A 23,410-nucleotide genomic window follows, 5' to 3' on the forward strand; every position below is an offset into this window, starting at 1 on the left:
TGTTTCTCTGTTTGTTTATTTTCAAGAACCTCCCATATATAGTCAAATACTGGATTTGCAAAATTAATTATATAATTATAATTAGAAAAATTAATTGCTAATTATCAATTAATGTGAACTGGTTGCTTTTTCAGACTTACTAGCTAGCACAACATCAACTTGTTTTCTACTGTGGTGTTTTGCTTATTTGTAGATGACAGCAGTTGTTTATTGCAGTAATTTTGATGTGATGTGGTGTGCGGTTGATGAATTGAAACTAACTCTGCAATTAGGCCACATAAACTATATTAGTTTTTCATTCCCACCCGCATTGCGGTCTTCCTTACCACATCAATAGTTTTTGTACCATTGGTGGCTGAATGCAGGCAGTAGCCAACTATTAAGTTAGTAGGTAGCTAGAGAAGGCATAGCTATCTAATTCAATCATCTAACAACAAGTAAAGGTCTGCCAGCATTGTTATTTTCAATGGTATTGTTGGATAATAAACTTATGGCCTTATTGCAATCTTTTTGGTGGCTCCTACAAAATTTCAAATCTACATGTACACATGTTATATAATCCATGGTGCTTTATTCATTAGGAGTTCAAGAGTCTACCGTCAGTTATAGCCGACCACCTCAGCGTCCTGGGTACTAACTACACTGCCAATTGGGGATCACCTGTTGTTATTGTGTTATGTGACAGATGTGGAGGTGCAGTGTTGCGACTCGAAGGACAAAAAGGAGAACTTCAAGTCCCTCGTGGTAGCCTGCCAGGTAAAGAAAACCGGTGAACTAATTATCTGTGGAATTTTTGGGTACCTAAAGGGGAAAGAGTTCTAGATTGGCATGCATGATTGCCTAGATTGCAAGATCCCTGAGAATCAAGTTTCAATGCCAACATTCTAAATCCTTGGTTTTGTGCTTTCGTCTTCTTACGTGTCCCTAGTGGGATATAACAATTTAAATTGGCAATGGTCGTGGCTGTTAATTACTTTTCACTAGAAAAAATGTTAAACTGTCCTTTTTGAGATGTGGTCTTTTCTAAGCAGGTGGTTGCTAAGGCAGGTTCCACTGTGAATTACATTATATACTTTTAATGTGATCAAATGATTTTAATGGTGTGCAGCTAGTTTAGTGTAGTTGACATGTTTATTTTGAAATTTGATAAGCTTGTTGACTTTTAAGCTTGTTAATTAGTTGGTAAGTAATCAGGATAGAATTTAGTGATAGGCTTTTAGGGTTAGGAGGTTCATTGTAATTGAATGTTTTCGTGTAGTGGAGTAAAAGGTGTACGAAGAACAGTCAACATATCAAAGACTCTATCCATAATTTATTAAATTTGGTTGTATGCTAATTAGCTAGTCTACTTAAGTTTTTTAAAAACCTTTGCTATATTGCGTTTCTATGCTTTAGTGTATCAAAGTCATCCGTATATCTGTCACTTGCAAACTCTATCCCTTATACATAAAGCTACACCAGTAATAGAGGTATTTTTCTATGGAGTTCTTAATTCAAAGACTTTGCTAGTAGAGGTTGTTTTAATGTATTGTCAAGAGTAAATTCCACTTTTTACACTTGGTATTGTCCATTTCAGTTTATTCACATATTTTGTAGGAGATTGTGCCAGTATCATTACTTAAGGGACATCTTGAAGTGGATACGTTGGAAGCAGTTGGTATAATCCCATCATCCAAAGTGTTCAACCAGAAATATGTAAAGATGAAGACACGATTATTGTAAGTGTCTTATTCACTCGCTCCCTCACTCACTCACTCACTCACTCACTCACTCACTCACTCACTCACTCACTCACTCACTCACTCACTCACTCACTCACTCACTCACTCACTCACTCACTCACTCACTCACTCACTCACTCACTCACTCACTCACTCAACAAATAAGGCTAAGTCTTCCTTGGGTAGTGGGGCAGTACTGGTATCTTGTAGGAGGCTATACAAGTAAAATTTGTGTGCCCATCAAACACACATTCACTCTCAATTCATGTTAGTGTTGTAGAGAAATTTAATAAATTTCCATTGTTAAGTTTTCCATTGTTGAGTTTTAAGTGGAACTTGTTTTTGTCATATTTTTACCTGCTGTATTCTTAGATCATATTACCGAAATTGTACCTCCCAATATTGCATTTCTCCATATAAACAATGGCTTCATACACATTACTGGCTTTTTACTTAGCAATATTTTATTCCAAATATGTTGTGTTGGGCCATGCATATAATATACAATGAAATCATACTAAAGGGTTCCTCTATCTGGTGTGAATGGGTTGAGTGTGGTTTGCCTTTGATGTATTGACTGGAAATGTGTGAATCTGTTTACTGTGTATTAGTGTAGTTATATTATTTTGTGACCAAGAAAATCGTCTATAACTATGTCCTGTTGATTTGTGACCTGACCAGGCCAGACATGTGGACCAACATGTTGTATCTTTGTAGAACATCTGCATTCTGTAACTAGTAAGCCAAAAAATGATCATAATTGGACTGAAAATTCCATGGCAATAGTTTATTGCAGTCAGAAGCTACGAGTTGGGAATGTTCTCATAAGCAGAAAAACGTTGCCTGCCCACATGCTGGTTTTTGTATGCCCTGTAATTTATGTTTGTTTTTGTCTGTAATCAGAGTGGTATGTATTTATGTTGTTGTTTGTAGCTTCAAGCAGCAGAAGTTTAACTTGTTTCGTGAGGAGAGTGAAGGATACTCGAAGTTGATAGCTGAGTTGGGTCATGGTCATCGGACACATGAACATGCTCCAGTTTTTATGGAGAATGTTAAATCACTAATAGGTGAGGTCGTAAATGATTTATATAACAGTGTGTGTCTATATATCACCTATATGTGTAGCACTGAATGTACACATGATGATGATGCATGTATACACGCAATCTATAGTAATATTTTCTTGCTCTCTGTTACAGGACATTTCAATTTGGACCCCAACCGGGTACTAGATGTAATATTGGATGCATTTGAGTCCATGATAGAAGACAGCAGCTTCTTTCTGGCTTTGCTCAAGTGTTATCCAGCAGATCCACAAACCTTTACACATATTTTAGGCAACAAATTTCACTTTTACCAGGTAGTGTGGATGTGTGTAATGTCTTCAGTGTGTATGTGGTGTATGTTCATGCGTGGGTGCGTGCGTGAGTGTGTGCATGCATGTGCGTGTAAGAAGTGTGTGTGTCTTTGTAGTGTGTGATGTGCACAGTTGTACACAAACATACTTCACTTTAAATAACCAACTATACTTTGATCAACCACATCTCAATAATCCCCAGGTATTTACTACTGTGGAATAGTCCCCTACCACCATGCCTCAATGGTCAGGTAGGAGGTACACACACTAATGGATGGTTATTTTATAATAAAAGATTTCAGGAAACCAATTACTTACCAAGAACTCATTTTGTTATACAGATATTGTATTTTTATAAATGTTATCCCTCTCACCACCAGGCCACTCAAGATGGAGTAACCACCTGTACTGGGACACCTTGTAGTCTCTACCGTCTAGCAGCTGTGCTGCTACAGGATGGTCTGGTATCACTGGAACAACTTTATTCTCATGTAAGTCACCCCCTTTTTTGCTTTTCAGTGGAACCTCTCTTAATGATAAGTACACAGAAAATTTTAGAATTTTCAACTAGAGTAGGGACCATAGCACATCGATAAAAAGTACTGAAACAAGTTGGAGTAGTGCACGATATACACAGTAAAACAATAAGAAGTGTTATATCCCTACTGTGCATTTCCAGTATGGTATCTTGAGCACAGCTAGGGATCTAACACTTCTTATTGTTTTACTGTGATTTAAAAGTGTGCACTACTCCAGCTTGTTTCAGTACTTTTTATCGATGTGCTATGGTCCCTACTCTAGTTGAAAAATTCCAAATTTTTCTGTGTACTTGTTTGTTAACTTTTTTTTGTAAATATTATTATGACTGGTGAACCCACGTATACCGCATCTGAAATGGCGCTGCGCGCCCCATCCATATCAATTATTGTCTGAAAAGTGAAATATCCATTATGCTTTGTTGTCAGCTGTGTTCAACCCGTTACACAGCAGTACGGATCGAGAACTGTTCGAAAAACACCTCTGCAATCAAAACAGCCACTATGAAAAATACGGACAATTTTTGTTACAAAGGGAAGCTATCACCACTTCGTTGTCAGCAAAGATGAATGGGACACAAAGGAGGACACTGGTAAGTCCATGAAGAATGCATTGTACGTACTGCGGTGTGCCAAAAGGCACCTCTCGGGCCGAATTGATGTTGAACAGTGAAAAAGTAAAGCCTGTAACCTTAGCTGTTATCAAGTTTGTCTGAAGGTATCAGTCACTTACTCATGCAGCCAGTCAGTAGAAAATTCTGTTAAATAATTATATATATTTTTAAATTCCATAGCAACTTGTTGAAAGCGTTTCGGGTCGATCTGAAAGCTTGTTTGGGCTTAGTTTTACCTAACCAATACTGCCTCATCATCAAGGAAAATGTAGGGTTTTTGGGTGATGTTATTTCGTGGGCCACGCCTACTCCTTTGTGATTCCTACTATACAGTACTATCGTACTGTATGATAACAAAAAATGAATTCGATCTTAGTAATGAGGTCATTGAGATGGTCACTATAATGAGGTGGTTTTTTTTTTACTGAGGTGATAAATACATCTTTGAGACTGATTTACATGGCTGCAATAACAATGTCTTATTAAGAGATGACTCAAAATTGAAGCGACAAGTCACTCTTAAGAAGTCCATGGTTCTTGTGTCTGACAATAAAATTTTGTAGAATCAATCCTTTTACCACTTGCAACATTGCAGGCACAACAATAACATGTGCTGTGGTAGTTTGCTATCATAGCACACTAAACAAGGGATTATGTTGAGTGTGCTTTGTGCTGGTGAGATCTGAACTACTGTTTGATCAGTGCTTCTTTTGTGTCTAGTTACTACCTTCTGATGATTTGATAGCTGGCAAGAATCAGAGTTTCATTGATGATACTAAGACTAAAGCTCGGAAAATCAATTCCATATCATTAGCTGTAAGTGTATGTACCGTGATGTGCGGGCGTATGTACTGTAGTGAGTTAAGCAGTTAAGGAGTACTGGCTGGGTCCAGGTTTTGATGCTCAATGTTGCCCCGTTCCTGTTGTTGTTTTGCTTGAGCAAGAAACTACGCCAACATTGCTCCATTCTATCCAGATGTTTAAATAGGACCTGGTGTAAACTAGGGAAGCAAATACTAACTGTCTATGTATCACATAACTGGTGAGGTTTGGGTAAGGCTTTAGTGGCCCAGTGTATCACTACATAGACATGATCATGTGTACAACAGCAGAAGTTTTTGATTTTTTTTACTTTGTATATATAGTGTGCGAGCGTGTGTTTACTGTATTATATGTGCCAATTATCCCATCTTGTCTACCTATCAGGAGAGAAGCAGTGAAGACAAACAACATGCTATCAGTGATGGTATTAGCCAAAGCATTGACCTCGAATCAGTAAGTTTGTGGTGTGCTGGTTATGGACATGTTGACTGTGGTCCTAGGCTGGGCAATGAGTTAGTGTAGGGTGGACTGTCAGTCTGTCTACTGTCTGAAAGATGATTATGTTGTAGCTTTTATATAAACGTTTGCATTATGATGAAGTGTTTCCATACAACCAGGTACCTGTGGTATGTACTTTTTAAAAGGACCAAGTAGAGAGGGATTTTAAGAGGAAATGAAAATCTGATTAGAACATGTGAGAGGCACCTGGTACTGTTGATGTTTTTGCTAGTCGCATCATTCTAATGGCTTTACAATACGTACCCGTATTTTCATTACGGACCGGAAAAAAGTTAGCTTTGCAACTTGCAACAAAGAAATATATTGTTGTGCCATTGTAATACTTGTTCTTTGTGCTTCACAGCGTCCAGACTACGAGCTTTCCTCTAACCAGAAACTTGGGTTGTGTGAGGCATTAATCCGTCAAGGATGCTGGTCGAGTGCAAAGTTGCTAGTCGGACATTTACCCACACACTACACCCAAATGTGTCCGGCTGTTGTGTCCGCCATCACAGATGTGCTGCATATCACATTGGAACCACTTTATCGCAGGTACGCCATCTTGAAATGCTAAATGCATGATTACTGTTTTCTTATGTATTTGAATTAGAGGTCTGTTAAAAGTGTCTAAATCTGGCAATGAAATAAAATATATATTAGATCACCTTAATTGTCTGTTCTAATTAAGTAACTTGGTAACTTCTTAGTAGTAATGAATGCACCTACTTAACACTGAATTTGATTTTGTATTCTTCATCCACAGCATAGCTCCACGAGCTGCTAAAGGCAAGACATTACTGGTAGATGTCAAGACCACTCATTGTTCAAAGTTCCTTGACATTACTTGTGATCTGATGGATATTATGTACACCCTGGGTCCACTTATGAGCCAGGATCCTATCCTGTTAGCTAAGGTGGTGAGGATTGGACGAGCCTTCTTCAAGGATTACTATAGCACTGCGTCTAGTACTCTGCAACAAGACTCCCCTACTGTTGTACGTGTAGTGTGTGTGTGTGTGTGTGTGTGTGTGTGTGTGTGTGTGTGTGTGTGCGCGCACACGTGTTTGTGTTATGTAATGTGTTGGTCCGTTTGTGTGTATGTAGTGGTGTTAACTGGTAAGCAAATGGTAACTGTCCATTTCTCACACAATCACAACAGTGAACTTCAGGTATGACTTTGAGTGCCCACAGCACACCTTCACCCGTGAGTCATGAGACATGGTACAGTAGTCCTGCCCTAGGAGGATTCTCCTGTGCTGACTTGTACTCAACAGAGTAGTGATTGAATGTTTCAGTCATATGTAGTAGCTTTGCTTTGCTTTGTTTGTTTGTTAGTTTGTTTGTGTGTGTATGTGTGCGCGTGTGTGTGTGCTTGGTGATTGTGTGGGTATGCAAATGAGTGTTAGTGTATACACATTTGGGCATGTGTGTGTGCATACAGATGTTTATTTATACAAAGCTTGAACAGTACAGTTTTACTCTTCCTGTTGGCTTCTGTTACACATAACAGTTCTGTTGTTTATAATAATATCTTTACATACATGTAGTAGGTGTTCTGTATTGAGTATGTGTCATTTTGGAGGATGCTTCCTCTTTTATTTTCAACCTGTCACTGTTATGGTTTGTTTGCAGGATACATTATTCAGACGATTCATCACTCTGCTGTCAGAGACCATTTTACCATCTTTGTCACTGCTACAGTGTAACTGTGGCATGGCTGAAGAGGTCTGGGGTATGATTAAGCAACTACCGTACGAGGTACGCTACCAGCTCTATGGACAGTGGAAGAATCATTCCTACGAACTCTATCCTTCGCTATTGTTTGCCAAAGCCGTAACCATCAACAGGGCAAAGTACATAATGAAGTAAGTATGCTTCTGTTTGCAACACAAGCTAAATTTAGTCAGACACCAAAGGGTCTAAATGACACTTGAAGGCTTCTTTCCAATACTGCATGATTGTTGCATGATAGCACATTACAGCAAATGTCTGTACCACAAGCACACTAGGTCATGTCTCTTTCCTAGAAATGTTATGGGAAGTTACATCATTTCTTGTTTACCTTGCTTTCGCTTTGTACACCAGCTGCCTGTAGTCTAATAACATGTGTGCAATATCCCTTCTGGGTGGTATATTCCTACTATGGGCATTCATGTACAGATAAACTGGAAGAACTTGTTTAGATATGTAGGTGGATACTGCTGCCTTATAAACCTAACGTTTGAAGCCTCTAGGAGAACCTGTTTAGCTTCTGGAAAACCTGTTTATAGCTCTATAGCAAATACTACTAGTTTGACCAGATCATCGACTGTGTTTTATTAGTTACCCAACCTGTTTTATTTTGTTAGTTACCCAACCTGTTTTATTTTGTTAGTTACCCAACCTGTTTTATTTTGTTAGTTACCCAACCTGTTTTATTTTGTTAGTTACCCAACCTGTTTTATTTTGTTAGTTACCCAACCTGTTTTATTTTGTTAGTTACCCAACCTGTTTTATCATAGTTGTCCACTCCATTTAGTGGCATATATATCTTAATTCTCCTGACATCTGTACCATACAATGACTCATTTTCACTGAAGGGTATGCAGTGAAAACATTGTTGTAACAACCAATATCATTTTCAGTAGTCTGTTTCAGAATGTTTATATGGAGACCTGTCAGTTCAGGTTCCTGCTTAGACAGGATTTGGAATATCAGTTTGTGGCACTCATCCTTATTTGATTTCCTCAATTCCTACATGCCTACAAGAAATACCTTTCTGTTCTGTTTAATCTGTTGAGGTTCATGTTGTGTGAATGGTATTGTTGTGTAGGCGTTTGACTAAGGAGAATGTCAAACCATCTGGACGTCATTTAGGAAAACTGTCCCACAGTAATCCAGGAATAGTGTTTGATTGTGTAAGTTGTTCGTACGCACACACAAACGAACACACACACTACTATTTTTGGTATGAGTTTACCATCACCTCAGTGACCCTACTGAACTAAATTATTTGGCTGCAGTTGTTATTCAAAACACTGACATGTTATTGTCAGTTGAGTGGTTTACACCAGTAATGCGTCTATGTGTGATTTCATATATCGAAGTTTGTGGGATCAAATGGCTCCTTTACTCTAATTTGCTTGTACTAACTGGTGTGTGGGAAATAGGCATAGATGAGGCTTCTTTGCTACACCCTAATAATTTTATAGTCATTAGAGCGCCAGTGACCATGTCATTAGTGTAACTTGTTATGAAATTTGCAGTTAAAATCCAGTGATCTGTGGGTACTTCCTTTTCCCCTCCCTCCTTCCTGTTTCTCTGAACTGATTGTTGGTTCTTTTTCTCTGTAATAAGTTGTGTTGTAAGTGTATTCATTGATACCTTGAAATGGAGTAAGGGCTCGATTGGTCTGTGGGTTGTAGTAGGACCAACGTGTTTTTGAGTTACCAGTATAGTTTTATCCCAGTATGAGAGTGATAACTAAGACACTTCCCATGCTCTGCGGTGATAAGTTAGTTATCACAGCACACTTGGGCACAGCACTTTGATCCTCGCATGCATGCACAATGTAAACTTATCTACCCTTTCAAAAACTTACATATGTTAGCCATTGGCAGTTTCCATCCTATTTCAGACAAATTTACTAAACATTTTTTCAATGGGGAAGCCATGATTAAAAATGTTTCGAAAACAGCCAATTATCAACTGTACTGTGCGTTTAATGTATTGACACATTTTCATTGCACTTCAGGTGTTATCACAAATTCAGACATACGACAATCTGATTGTTCCAGTGGTGGATGCCCTGAAGTACTTATCCCCTCTGGGCTATGATATTCTCTCTTGTATCCTTACAACCTATATCAAACGTTGGAATGCAATGACTACTTCTATTTATACACAATGTTTGCATTGTTCTTAGTAGCAAGGTTGAAAGTGTGATGGTTTAAGCCTTTCTGGGAGTTCCTTAACTGATGATTGTGTAGATTGCATTATTGAGGCACTGGGCAACCCCTTAAAGGAGCGGCTGAAACACGAGGACACTAACATATCCCAGTGGCTACAAGGTAGACAAATCATTTTCTGTATTAAGGTTTGCATGTCTCCCTCTTACAGGCTTGGCTAATTTTTGTGGTACTGTTTTCAAGAAATACAACATAGAATTAACAGGGTTGATACAATATGTTATTAACCAACTGAAAAATGGCAAGAGGTACTCATTTATGTAACAACATGTTGTGTATTGAATTATTTGTTTTGTGTACAAGTTTTGATTTGCTGGTCTTGAAAGAAGTTGTGCAGAAGATGTCGGGAGTAGAGACTTCAGAAGATATGACGTTGTCTCAGTTGGAGGCATTAGCTGGAGGGGAACTTCTCAAAGCAGAGGTATATATGTATCATGCCCATTCTGTTTTTTAAACTTGTGTGCATTTCTTTTTTAGGGAGCCTATTTTTCTCAAGTGCGTAATGTCAAGAAGTCTTCACAAAGACTGCGTGATACATTAGTGGGATCACAGCTTGGTATTCCTCTTTGCTTGTTGATGGGACAACAACGGGATAGCATTATTTTCCGTGAAGGAAGTGATCAACATTTGAAACTTGCCGGACAGCTATACGATCATGTAAGGCACTGCTGTATGTCTAACTGTAATTATGTTTATTTGACTGTATTTATGACTGGAATTATTTAATTATGTGCTGATTTGGCCTGTGATTACAAATCATGCACCACTCTTATTGGCCATTGTGTCAGAATGATGCATATATTTTCAGTTATGAGGCCAAGTTGGACATAATTGTGTAATTTTAATGTGTCTCCAAATTAAAATAGTTCATGGCATGGGTAGGAGGAATATCAGCTGAGTTGTATGTTTCTTACAGTGTATGGATACTTTGATCCAATTTGGAGGATTCTTGTCAAGCCATTTCAGCTCTGAGGAATACAGTCAACGGTTACCTTCCCTGGATGTACTTCACTCTGAGTACCACATACCTGCAGACATCGCTTTCTTCCTGCTACGACCAGTCATAGCGAATGCAATCAATGTAAGCGATAGTAGGATCCAAAAGCTATACCTTATCTTACCAGTTTGTGTCTTTAACAGACCAAGTTTGTGGCTCTTGAGAAGTCATCAAGCGATGGTGAAAAGGGAGATAAAAAATCTAAGAGCGTAAAGCAACAGGTAATGCTGCAAAAATGTTCTGTGGGCCAAGCTATTTCCTTCCTCTGCAAGGTCATCCCATGTCATGTACATACTTGTAGCAGTGATCTTAGTGTATCAATGTCATTCATGACAGTGAATATGTTAGTGTGTTGGTGTAATGGCTGTTGTGGTGTAGTAATGGAATGACTTTATGTAGGTGTTATGTTAAGTGGAATAATATTTTTGTGTGTTCTTGTATATATATGCCACAAAGGATGTGGGATTGTTTCACTTGTGCATGATGATTTTTGCGCAACACTCACAGAAATGGGGACACACAACACAACACCACACACACACACACACACACACACACACACACACACACACACACACACACACACACACACACACACACACACACACACACACACACACACACACACACACACACACACACACACACACACACACACACACACACACACACACACACAACACACACACACACACACACACACACTTTATCACACTTGTACTGTGTAATCATGTACTAATTTGGCCTGTGATTATAAATCATGCACCACTCTGTATGACCATTGTGTCAAAATGATGTGTAAGTTTCTATGTTATGAGGCCATGTAATACTTATTTAGTAGCAGTTTAAACATGTACACTGTACACTGGTTGCATATTGTATTAACAGGCAAACTACCTGGCTGCTGTGAAGGATGTAATGGAGCCAATACTGAAGACAGCTTGTATGTTACACTCCAACAAGATCTGGGAAGACATTAAGTGAGTGCAGCTGTAACACCCATTAAGTTGAAGGGTATCCTTGGTTATCTAGACCTGTATTACATCCAAATGGAAAACTGACCTAGAATATTTCTGTACTGTTACTGTGCACTCTATTAGGTATAGGTGTCCTTATTAGGAGATTCCACTGTACATTGTATTCAGTACTCTTGAGTTATCTCATCCATGTGTGTCCATAGCATCAAGCTCTACACCACATTCTGGTCTCTCTCGCTCTATGATCTCTATGTGCCAGCTACCAGATATGAGGAGGAGGTTGGCAAACTGGAACAAGCCATCAAAGCCCTGGATGATGGCTGTGACATGGTAAGGAATGCACTGATGTCTTTGTGCTTGATATGTGGAATTTTGGACCATTCATTGTTCAATGTATGTTTCAGTTCATATATTGATATACTGGGCTACTGTATGATATAGAGTTTCCTAGCAGAAGTGTAGAAACAAGCAAGTATTGAAAGCTTTTGGGAAAAGGGTTTTGTAGTGCTAACTAGGGTAAAGTTGTCCACTTGCATGTAGTAATGGCTCGTCAAGAAGGTGACTGTTCTATTAGAGAGTATTTTGTCAATTGGTGTACATTGTATTAGTGTAAGTGTATGTTCTATTAGAGTAGTAGAACAGAGATCTGTAAACAATAAGCTTCTTTTTATATTTACCTATGGCATTTTTTTTACTGTAGTTCTAAAAATAGGCCTTTTCGTTTTAAGGCAGTGGAATGTTGTGGTTAGACTGATGACATAATTGGTCTATGATGTAGCTTCCGGAGTGCCATGTTGCCTTCAATAACTAATACATTACCATTGATATTGGCGATGTTTGTAGCAGTGCAGCTGCCGTATATGTGTAAGCATTGGCAAGTGGTGGATTATTACTTTCAGTGCTAATTTGTGAGTAATTAGTGAGACTATCAAGTTGAAGCCGTCTTAGCTTTGTTGCCATATTAGGTGCATTCTAGTCCTGTATCATTCACTGAAATAGCATGATAGGAGAGTACTGTATACAAGTAGCCCAGTGATGTAGCCTAGATCAACAGCATGGCACTCACAAGCTATCCAAGAGCTACAATAGCGTCAGATAAATTCCCAACAGTGCGTGGATTCCTAGCATCACTGCCAGCTATTTTTACTTTCTATTAGCCTCTCTAATACATTGGTTTCTCTATACAATAGCTGCCATCAAAGTTTGGGAACAGTACACCAGTCAAACAGCACCTTCACTATTGCTCCAGGTATGTCGTTCACTATAAGACCACTATTCTCTGTTGTTGCTATCCTTAACTTGGCTTGAATGGCTGCTAGTGGTGAGAACGGTGGTGAACTATCATTAGCACTAGAATTATCACCAGTGGCTTCAACTACAGCGCTAAACGAAGTGATTAAATACATGGACAGCCGTTTATGCAACTTCTGTAACTCGAAGACGGGTTGTTGTAAAGCAAGTTTCTTGAGAGAGGAAGACCACATCTAACATGTAAAGAAACTTGGGATGCATATGCGGTAGTATCAAAAAGTTTCAGCTTTTAAAAATAATGTATTTGTACAGGAGTCGGTGGGAACTGTGAGTTGTGGTTAGCAACATCACACTCTGGAAAAGTGAAGGAAGTGATTAATACTAATGACATATTTTGGTTAGTTAAACGAAAAGACCTATTGATGTGGCAACTATTCGAATTTGACCATCACTCAATGCTCAAAAACGATGTTGGAAGCCCTTATTTTTAAAACTGATCATTGTACCACTCGAATGGCATTTAAACAAGTAAATACAATATACTGTATATAACACTTAAACACCTCACTTCAAAAGGAAGAGAAGGTGTATAAATGCCATATAGCACTGCTATCAGTGCTTAGGGATGTATTAATGAGAAATGGAGCATTCCAGACATTTCCAGAAATTAAATTTCTTTAACGAAACTGTGTTTTATAATATACTAGCATTGGTACCTGCCCTATGTGCAGGACCATCTCCACATTAAACATTTTAATGCCACGAAGAGGGACTAAACATTAAACACCAGCACTGCTAATGTAGCTATGTAGGGTACATGGTGATGTCACATTTTTTAAAGAGCATGAGGTTTTCTTATGTCATTAATGATGCAAAACACTAAAGTTTATTGTTTGTGGTTTTGACAGGAATGTAGTTTAATTATTCAGTGCATCTTCCCTACCAGTGACTTCAACGTGCTGTATAGAACAAACGAAACCTTTGCTGCTTTACATGAGAACTAATGCAACAATAATTAATATATTGGGAACTAAGCATAAATATTAGTGTCCTATATTTGCTGTGTAGCATGTATGTCGATAGTGCTTTAAAGTATGTGATCCTTATGCAGTACATAATAATTTATAGTGAAGCATGCATGCAAGGCTAGCTAATTAGTTAAACTACATGTGAGCTAAGGCAATTGTATACAGTATACCCTACATTACATACAGGTTGTGTACAAACGCTACAGTTTCAGTTTCTACATTTTGATGTTTACCTTACCGACTGTCATAAAGAGAAATGAACTTGAGCATAATTTAAAGTCAACACAATTTGCAGTTATAGTTACTGCATGGCAAGCAAAAGTTCAGAACTTGTCCTATGCACTTTCAGTTCTGATGTTGCAGTGACACATATACCTCTTGCCATACAAAAACCCAGTTTTGAAACACCTGCAGTGTAATTGACCAATAAGGTAATGTATGAATATTTAGAGTGAAAGCATGTAAGCAGGATAGTGAAACAGTTGTGCCAGGTCAGATGCAGTTCCTCGGTGTAAACTATGGATCTGCATGGTTCCAGTATTATCATTTTTCAGATGCACAGTAGTATTTGTTCAATCATGCAAGCTGCCTATTACTACAGCAGTATTGAGGTAAGTCTGAACAAACAGTTTTTCATGTCAGTGCACACCTATGTGCTTAAAACAAAGATGTAGATATTCTGGATACTGGTGAAAGAAGCTTTTACCTACTCTAATACAACACACTGGACCAACACACAGATGGACAAATATGTTGGCAATTCGTCTGCCCTGTCCCAAAAGTGCTATAAGAGTCCCTATTATGTGAGGTAATTCAGTGCCAGTGCTGAAAAACTGATCATAAGAGTTTGTAGATGAAGACTTGCATGGAACAGATAGAGCAAAAAGGTGCATCAAAAAGGTCCCAAAAGTGAAAAAAAAAGTTATGACCTAGGCGGGGATTGAACCCTGGCAGGTTATAATAACTTGGGGTTAAGGGAGGTGCACAAATCGCCACAGTTGTTTATCAGTGGTTTTGACAGGAATGTAGCTCAACTTTTCAGTGATCCTTCCCTACACCAGTGCCTTCAACGCCCTATAAAGAGCGAACAAAAGCACGTATTGATTTGCTACAACAACACTCGAGTTGCCAGATGATGGGCGTTTAATTTCGCTGAAGTCCCGCCTCGATACGTGCTTTGCATGCCAAGATATGATGAGCTAAAAGTCGTGTTTTAAAAAGGTGTTCACAAAAAGGTACTAAGTAGAAAGAAAAAAATCTGTCAACACGTGGATTTGAACCCACGACCTCTTGCACGCTAGTCAGGCGTTCTACCACCTGAACAGTATGTGCTGTGGTTTTCAAAGGAATGTTGCTCAAGTTTTCTCTACACCTTGGCCTTCTACGCGCTGTAGAGACCGAACGGAAGTACGCGTGAACTCGTGATAACAATCTTAGAGTAGGCGGATTATGAGCGCTTCATTATCAGCACAGACTATGTCGATTCGCGCCAAGTCTGGTGAGTAAGCAGCGTGACCGTCAGACAGACAGACAGACAGACATTTTCAGCTTTATATATATAGATGACACTTTATAAGATCAATTGTGGGTTTTAGTTTTGTAAATATGTTAAAATGTTGTTATGCTTAGTTGCACATCCACAATTGAAGCTTGTCAATACACTTACATTCAGCTTCTTGAAATTCTCATGGCCCAATATACACTCACAAAACATGCCGGCAGTTTCCCACGTTTGAGGTGAGTCAGTCCAAGTGGGCACTTCTGATTTGCCTGATGTATATGCACTCACCTTCAGGGCTCCAGCCCTTGTGCTTGTGTGTATATATATCAGGCAAATCAGTTTTTTACATGTTACAACTATCACTTTAATCCTAATACTTTTGAGATTGGACTGGTACACAGATGTTTGGATAATGGAGTTCCTTAGTGATAGTGTTGAATGCTCTATTAGAGTATTTTTGATCCAAGAGGTAAGCTCTCTTCTCCCCCTCAATTGAGATGGGCGTTCATCCTGTGTATCCTCCTTTCATTTATTCCTATGATTGAATGTCTGTTGAGTTCTTAGTTCTTGAGAGTTCATTTTGTTTGTGTGTATGCGTGTGTGTTTGTGTGTATAGAGTGTATGTTGCTGTTAATGTACTCCACATGTCACAGGCTTCAAACAAGAAGAAGAAAGAGCAGGAGAAACACCAGATTGTGATTGACAAGTTGAAGGAAGAGAAACGTAAACAAACTGAGAACCACAAGATGATTATGGTCAGGGTTAGCAGTGAACAAGATGAGTGGTTCAACACCAGTGAGTTACCAACCATACATGTCTATAGTGAGTGTGTGCATACAGTAGTGTTGTTTTAGTTAGCCATAACTAAAACTAAAAGTACTTTTAGTAAGGCAAATATATATTAGTTAACTAAAACTATAACTAAAATACAACAGAATAATTTACTAAATCTAAAACTAAAAAGAATTAAGAAAGATAATTATAACTAAAACTAAAAATTTTCATGTAATTAACTAAAACTAAAGCAACAAATACAATATAATCATAACTAAATCTATAACTAAAATGAACTAAGAAGGATTACTATAACTAAAACTAAAATTATTGAAGAAACTAGCTATGAATCAAGACACGCGGTAGTGTGTCGTGCAGCCCAAGAAACCGGCGCGCAACACCTGTGAGTATATTGACAGGAAGAACAAAAACGCAATTTTCGTACCTAGTTCTGTGTTTCCTTGATGAAATAAGACAATTTTTGCTGTGGACATGCCCGCCAACATCAGTACTCCACATACCAAGTTTGAGCGAAATCGCTTCAAGCGTTCCCGAGATATGCGACTTCAAAAATTGGCTTAGTTTCTTTGTTGTTGTTTTTCTTATTATTTTTCTTCCTCTTTTCGCACACTTACAAAAACTGCTATAAAATGCGAATGCCATATCCGATTGCCTTGAAATTTGTCACACAGAAGGGGGGGTAACGGTGCATCTCGGTACCAAATTTGGCTGGAATACGATAAACAGGCAAAGAGTTATTAGCGATTATTCACGAAAAATAACACCAATATGTTGTCACGCCTACAGGGTAAACCGCTTATGGGAAGAAGCTGAAAATTGGTGGGTGAATAGGTTAACTATTGAACCTCAAACCTTTTGTGGTATGAAAGAAATCGAGCTAAAAACCAGGAAGATACAACGAAAAAACCAACAGTGTGTAACAATTATGCAATCGAGATTAGCTAATAAAAGAACGACTACTTGTCACGCCTACCAGAAAAACCACTTGGGGGTAATACTTTGAAAATCGCTGTACAGATGGAGTAATCATCTTAGAAAGGCTCTTCAGTGGTGTAGAAGAATCAGACTTAAAGCCACGGAGTTATAACACGAAATCCAACTTGGTGTAGCAAGTGCGAGATCGAGATACTCTAATAGAGCAGTCACCCTGAAGAAATTTCAAGAGATCAGCTAGAAACAAGTAACCTGTATAGAGATCAGCTACAAACAAATCACCCTGTAGAGAGTTCAGCTACAAACAATTCACTCTGTAGATAGATCAGCTAGAAGAAGTTACCTTGTAGGGAGTTCAACTACGGAAAGAGATAGTTCAGCTAGAAGAAGTCACCTTGTAGATAGTTCAGCTACAAACAAATCACCCTGTAGAGAGATCAGCTAGAAGAAGTTACCTTAAGTTCAGCTACAAAGAAACCATCATGTAGAGAGTTCAGCTGCAAACAAATCACTTGTAGAGAGTTTAGCTACAAACAAACCACCCTGTAGAGAGATCAGCTAGAAGAAGTTATCTGTAGAGAGTTCAGCTACAAACAATTCACCCTGTACAGAAGAAGTTACCTTGTAGAGAGTTCAGCTACAAACACATCACCCTGTAGAAAGATCAGCTAGAAGAAGTCACCTTGTAGAGAGTTCAGTTACAAAGAAACCATCATGTAGAGAGTTCACCTACAAACAAGTGACCCTGTAGAGACATCAGCTAGAAGAAATCACCTTGTAGAGTGTTCAGTTTCAAAGAAACCACCATGTAGATAATTCTGTAATATTCATAAATACACTTATTATATATATAATTTGTACATTAATTTTACTGATAAAATTAGAAATATTTAAAGTATTAACATCTGCTTCATCTTTTCTTCTTCCTGTGGTAAAGAAAAAAAGATAGGTTTAAAAAGTCCCAAAGCCAGCTCCCAAAGCCAGCTCCCAAAGCCAGCTCCCAAAGCCAGCTCCCAAAGCCAGCTCCCAAAGCCAGCTCCCAAAGCCAGCTCCCAAAGCCAGCTCCCAAAGCCAGCTCCCAAAGCCAGCTCCCAAAGCCAGCTCCCAAAGCCAGCTCCCAAAGCCAGCTCCCAAAGCCAGCTCCCAAAGCCAGCTCCCAAAGCCAGCTCCCAAAGCCAGCTCCCAAAGCCAGCTCCCAAAGCCAGCTCCCAAAGCCAGCTCCCAAAGCCAGCCATAGGCCGGCTTTGGGGTATACAAATACAAAAAGAACTGAAATCTAATCCAAAACAGCCAAGCTGTAAAAAAAAAGTGCGGCCCTCAAAAAGTCTATGGTGAAAAAAGATGTGAAATCCAAGGTGGCGGCCAAGAAATGGTTGTGATGGTTAATGGTAAAAATTTTAATAACAACAATTCAGGTAAATTTGGTGCCAAGACCAAGCAGCACCAAATTCACCCAAGAATTGCCGTTATTAAAATTTTTACCCTTAACCTACCATCACAGCCATTTCTTGGCTGCCACCTTGTATTTTACATCTTTTTTCACCATAGCCTTTTTGAGGGCCGCACTCTTTTTTACAACTTGGCTGTTTTGGATTAGATATAACTAAACGAAAACTCCTTATTAAAACAACACCATGTTGCTCAGACCACTGCACGTATAAGCTTACGTACATTCTACAGGTGGAATGAAGCACAGAATGAAACTACTGCTATATGTTGCATCCAAACATCACATATGCTATAGTTTGTGACCTGATGGTAGTTTAGTTAACTATAACTAAAACCAAGAGTTAATAATAGTGGGGAAGGAGAGTATCCAATGCTCAATAGGTATGTGTAAAACGAGCGTGTAGAACGAATGGCTTCTTGGCCAGACATGTTAACCAAATCAAAGAGTAAAAGAGCCTTTACGAGGCCGCTGAAAATAATTGATACACAGAATTGATATCGAGTCTTGACGTCTGTACATGTCTCGCTGGGTAACAATCAGTATCTGCCAGTGTTTGTTGTTGTCGAGTGTGTATCCACCGGAGAACTACAACTCTGGATGAACTTCGGTTCTTCAACAACACACACTCGTTTCAATTGAAGGCGCACTCGATTCTTGGACAGATATTTCTTCCTCCACATCACGACAGGCATTTCATTGAGATGCTTCTACTGACGATGTTGGTTGACAGCAAGGCTCCCAGCAATCTTCATGGACACACCAATAGCTCTTCTCTTCGTTCTTCTTGAGATGGTCTTTCACTTCTCTCGTCACAACTCAAGAGGCTATTGGATACACGTACCGGAATAGACATGTGCCACAGAAGTATGACTTGTGTAGTATCAATAGAGTAAATATTGAATCCATGCAGTCAGCTAAAAAAAATTTTTTTTCACACTAACACATTGAGAAATACGAAAAAGTACGGTGATATCCGGGTTGCTCTACGTGCTCATTTAACACAGGCCTATTGAGCGTTGGATACTCTCCCTCCCACTATTATTAACTCTTGCTGAACTTTTAGTAAGACAAATATGTATTATTTAACTAAAACTATAACTAAAAGTAAATCTATAACTAAAATACAACAGAATAATTTACCAAAACTAAATCTAAACTAAAAAGAATTGGAAAAGATTACTAAAACTGTAACTAAAACTAAAAGATTTTCTTATGTAAAACTATAACTAAAACGTTTTTATAAATGTTACTATAACTAAAAGATTTTTACATTTTTAACTAAAACTAAAACTAAAATAACACAGAGAATATAACCATAACTAAATCAATAACTAAAAGGAATTAGGAAAAATTACTAAAACTGAAATTATTGACAAAACTGACTATGGCTAAAACTAAAACTCCTTACTAAAACAACACTAGTATACAGTGAAACTGCTTGTCCATGGTAATATTTTTATTAATGTACATACATTTAGACCCCTAAAATCAGGACACCCCACTAGTAAGGTCAGTTTCAAGGTGTCCAGAGCAGAAAAGGTTCCACCACTGCATAATATGTATTTGCTACATTTTGAATGTCCATGGTGTGGTATTAGATTGTTTTCTCCATCTTTCACCATTTAGAAGTCACAAAGAATCGCACTATTACACAATTTCTCCAACTGTGCATATTCCCCCGCTGCTTGTACACGACGGCAGATGCTGTATACTGTGCCAAGTTCATCTACCTGCTTCATACTAATCGAACACCTAACTTTTCAACGCTACTCTTTTTTGACAAAGTACTGACTTTTGTGTATTTACAATGTAATTATATAAAATATTTAGGTATTTTCTGATATTTCTTATACCAGTGCTTGCTGTACTGAGAATGAGGCAAGACGTTATGGTGAGTCCCACAATCAAATTGTCACCTCTATCATTAGATTATAAATACATTTTGCTACCCATACATGTGTAGCAATGATGAGTACATCAATGCTCAATGGTCCGTGTTTCTGACTGTTTGAGTGATTTGTAGCATATCTCTGAGCTGCCACATTGGTAATGCTTAAAAAGTCACTACTCATTTGAATGTTGTGTGAATTACAGTCTATTTTACGGACATTTTGGGACCCAGAATTTTTGGCCACTTTTTGCTGTAATTAAGAGAGGTTCCATTGTAGAATAAGTGTATGTTCTATTAGAGTATTTCTGTTATAAATGAACAACAGACAAATTATTATCCAAACAATTCACTTATGATAAACACTTGTCATTGCCTCCTGAGACCATTGGGATTTGGATAACTGTGGGTCAGCTGTACTTATGCTAATTTGACAATAATGGCTAATGACTTGTTTGTGTAGGAAAGTTCTTGGGTGAGTTATTAGAGGTGATCAGTAGATGGCATGGCCAAGTGTCCATCTATGATAAGGTGAGTAATGAGTGTGTGTAGTCAAGTTGAGTTTCAAAAGTAATTGGCCATGTTTAGAGATAATCTCTAGCCATTCACTGAATGTAGTAACTATAGTATCAAGAGTACATTATTATTATGTACTCTTGGTTCTACTTTGCACTGTGTATTTGCTGGTTGTAGACAGTATGTTATAGGCTTCTTTGTCTAACTGTCCCCTACAGGAATGTGCAGACACACCCGGATTTCTGTCTATGATGCGAAACAGCTCGAACAAGAACCATCTAGACTTTGAGAACTTTAGACACATTTGCTTCAAATGGCACTTCAAGATAACAAAGGTTGATCTATCAACAATTAATTGATCTAAATATTTTATTCTTTATCAATGAATAGTCGCTCGTTGTATGCCTGGAGTCTAAAGATTACATGCAAATCCGCAATGCCTTGATAGTGCTCACTAAGCTACTACCACAATACCCTAAAGTACAACACCTAGCTATTGCCCTTGACAAGAGGGTGGAGAAGATTATTGAAGAAGAGAAAAAAGATCGACCGGACTTGTTTGCTTTAGCCACAGGGTGAGCTGTTATATTTCTAAGGCTAATTTAGTGTTGTGTTTTATTTCAGCTACTCTGGGATGTTGAAGGCACAGAAAGCGAATCTTGTCGCAGAGACGGACTATCATAATAAAGAAGAGAGAGTTAAGGTAGACAAATGGCTATGCAATTATCAAGATATCACCACTACCCTCAGGCTGTGCATGACAATGTCAGCACTGATACAAAGCTGTCAGGTAGCCGAACAAAACAGGAGCACAGCAATGAGAAGATGTTGATTGGTGACGACGCTGATGCCGGAGCTGTCAACGGTGCTGCTAAGGAAAAGCCAAGGGCCAGCCACACGAAGGAACACTCTAAGGCTACAACAGAGTCGGACACAAAGGCCAGTGGTGGTGGAAGCAAGTCGGAGGAGAAGAAGGGGTCCACTGAGAAAAGCACAAAGTCATCAACAGCTAATGGTCCCACGAAGACAGATCATCCTTCAAAGAGAACATCAGATGTTGCTAGCGAGTCACAAGGTGAGAGTGATACTAATGTAGAGCATATTCTACACCATCTGGCTGTAATATTTGGTTTCATTTACAACAAACATACATGTATGTTTGATCATCTCATCTGGTTTTAATACACACGGCCTTGATACATACTTTGCATTTTCTAGAACCAAAACGTCGCAAAGTTGAAGAGAGCAAGGTTGGTGTTACACACAACTGAGTGTGGCTAGTGATGACATCATATAATGATGATGTAGGATGACACGTCTACTAAGGCCAAGGACACTTCCAGGGTCACACCCTCCAAGGAACATGAAAAGTCAACCAAAGCATCTGCTGACAGGAAAAGAGTGAGTATAATATACTCTAATAGAGCAGTCAGTGATGATGTGGTTTGTTTCAGGAACGATCTTCAGACAAAGACTCACCAACTGTTGAAGTTGCTCGAGATGTGAAGAAGAAGAAAGAAAGTCCTTCATCATCAGATTCTCCTGCCCGTCCTAAAACACCAGACTCAACTAAGGTACACACTCCAACATGATCAGCTCTGCAAACAAATAAAATTGAGTAAAAAGGAGTACAATAGTTGCTGTAAATTTACCCTATGAGTTTTGATAACTTTTATTTCATATAGTCAGACAAGAAGAGGGTGATTAAGATAGCTAACAAGAGTGAGTCAAGCAGTGGAGGAGTAGGTGCAGGCAGCAGCAGTGCCAGCACCACTGGTGGTGCAGCAGCAGCAGCCAAGAAAGTGTCACACTCTCCGTCCACCACTGAGTCTCCTAATAGGAAGGTGATTACTCATAACTCTAATTAATGAACACCACTATATTTATCATCTCTGTATGCATGTGTATGTTGTAACGGGGACCTGGTTCTGAGTCTTGGCTTTGACTACTGTTGCTTTTTTCAATTGCAAACTCTCTAGTTGGTTGGTCATTCTTTCAGAGATAGTTTGTTTTTGCTGTTGTCCACCTGGCTGTCAAATGGCCAATGTCCTAGCATTGATTGCTGATATAAATGATGTGTTTGCTGTGGGGTGATGGCCGAGTGTCTCATGATTGTTCCTTCTACAGGTTTCAACTGTGCGTAAGGAGAAAGAAGATGACAAACACAAGAAACAGTATCTTTTACTTTGCAAAATACACTGGAACCTCACTAAATAATTTTCTCCAAACTATGGACATAGATTTGGGCTCTACCCCTGAAAGAAAAAAAAAACTCAGCAAAAAGTGCCAAAAGTTCTTGGTGCTAAATTGTCCATTACAGAGAGGTTCCATTGTAAATGGCTACAAATATGTTATTGTAAATGGCTACAAATATGTTATTTCTTAACATGATGTTTTAGTAAAAAGAGTGCTACACCAGCAACCACACCCACACAAGCAGCACCAGCAAAGAAATGATTGTTTTGACTAATGTCATCTTTTACCAATATTTGATGTTATTTTGTACGGACAGTACATCAGTGTTGTACTATCACGCGACGTATATATTTATTTAGCCTTGTATTTATAAATACACCGTA

The 23,410-nt window shown here is 38.6% G+C and overlaps 1 protein-coding gene across 2 annotated transcripts in view; it reads left to right on the plus strand.

The window, feature by feature from the left end:
- The window catches only part of LOC136238798 (THO complex subunit 2-like), a 25,031-nt gene extending 1,621 nt beyond the window's left edge, over positions 1-23,410 (plus strand). The window contains exons 5-39 of one of the 2 annotated variants that reach the window (XM_066029395.1): positions 582-630; positions 686-756; positions 1,597-1,718; positions 2,655-2,788; positions 2,921-3,081; positions 3,459-3,569; positions 4,949-5,044; positions 5,435-5,503; positions 5,913-6,100; positions 6,312-6,543; positions 7,181-7,413; positions 8,361-8,445; positions 9,282-9,375; positions 9,517-9,597; positions 9,647-9,743; positions 9,799-9,916; positions 9,973-10,152; positions 10,412-10,576; positions 10,636-10,713; positions 11,381-11,472; positions 11,673-11,799; positions 15,903-16,044; positions 20,054-20,211; positions 20,258-20,318; positions 20,779-20,846; positions 21,050-21,166; positions 21,222-21,406; positions 21,456-21,534; positions 21,582-21,906; positions 22,050-22,081; positions 22,140-22,232; positions 22,286-22,405; positions 22,517-22,675; positions 22,959-23,005; positions 23,231-23,410. In XM_066029395.1, the coding sequence (XP_065885467.1) occupies positions 582-630; positions 686-756; positions 1,597-1,718; positions 2,655-2,788; positions 2,921-3,081; positions 3,459-3,569; positions 4,949-5,044; positions 5,435-5,503; positions 5,913-6,100; positions 6,312-6,543; positions 7,181-7,413; positions 8,361-8,445; positions 9,282-9,375; positions 9,517-9,597; positions 9,647-9,743; positions 9,799-9,916; positions 9,973-10,152; positions 10,412-10,576; positions 10,636-10,713; positions 11,381-11,472; positions 11,673-11,799; positions 15,903-16,044; positions 20,054-20,211; positions 20,258-20,318; positions 20,779-20,846; positions 21,050-21,166; positions 21,222-21,406; positions 21,456-21,534; positions 21,582-21,906; positions 22,050-22,081; positions 22,140-22,232; positions 22,286-22,405; positions 22,517-22,675; positions 22,959-23,005; positions 23,231-23,288 (4,227 nt within the window). In that variant the 3' untranslated portion in view covers positions 23,289-23,410. The remainder of the gene's footprint in view (positions 1-581; positions 631-685; positions 757-1,596; positions 1,719-2,654; positions 2,789-2,920; positions 3,082-3,458; positions 3,570-4,948; positions 5,045-5,434; positions 5,504-5,912; positions 6,101-6,311; positions 6,544-7,180; positions 7,414-8,360; positions 8,446-9,281; positions 9,376-9,516; positions 9,598-9,646; positions 9,744-9,798; positions 9,917-9,972; positions 10,153-10,411; positions 10,577-10,635; positions 10,714-11,380; positions 11,473-11,672; positions 11,800-15,902; positions 16,045-20,053; positions 20,212-20,257; positions 20,319-20,778; positions 20,847-21,049; positions 21,167-21,221; positions 21,407-21,455; positions 21,535-21,581; positions 21,907-22,049; positions 22,082-22,139; positions 22,233-22,285; positions 22,406-22,516; positions 22,676-22,958; positions 23,006-23,230) is intronic. The other variant, XM_066029396.1, reaches the window with a different exon arrangement.

The sequence above is a fragment of the Dysidea avara genome, chromosome 11 (genome assembly GCF_963678975.1).
Source record: "Dysidea avara chromosome 11, odDysAvar1.4, whole genome shotgun sequence".
Classification (NCBI taxonomy): Eukaryota; Metazoa; Porifera; class Demospongiae; order Dictyoceratida; family Dysideidae; genus Dysidea; species Dysidea avara.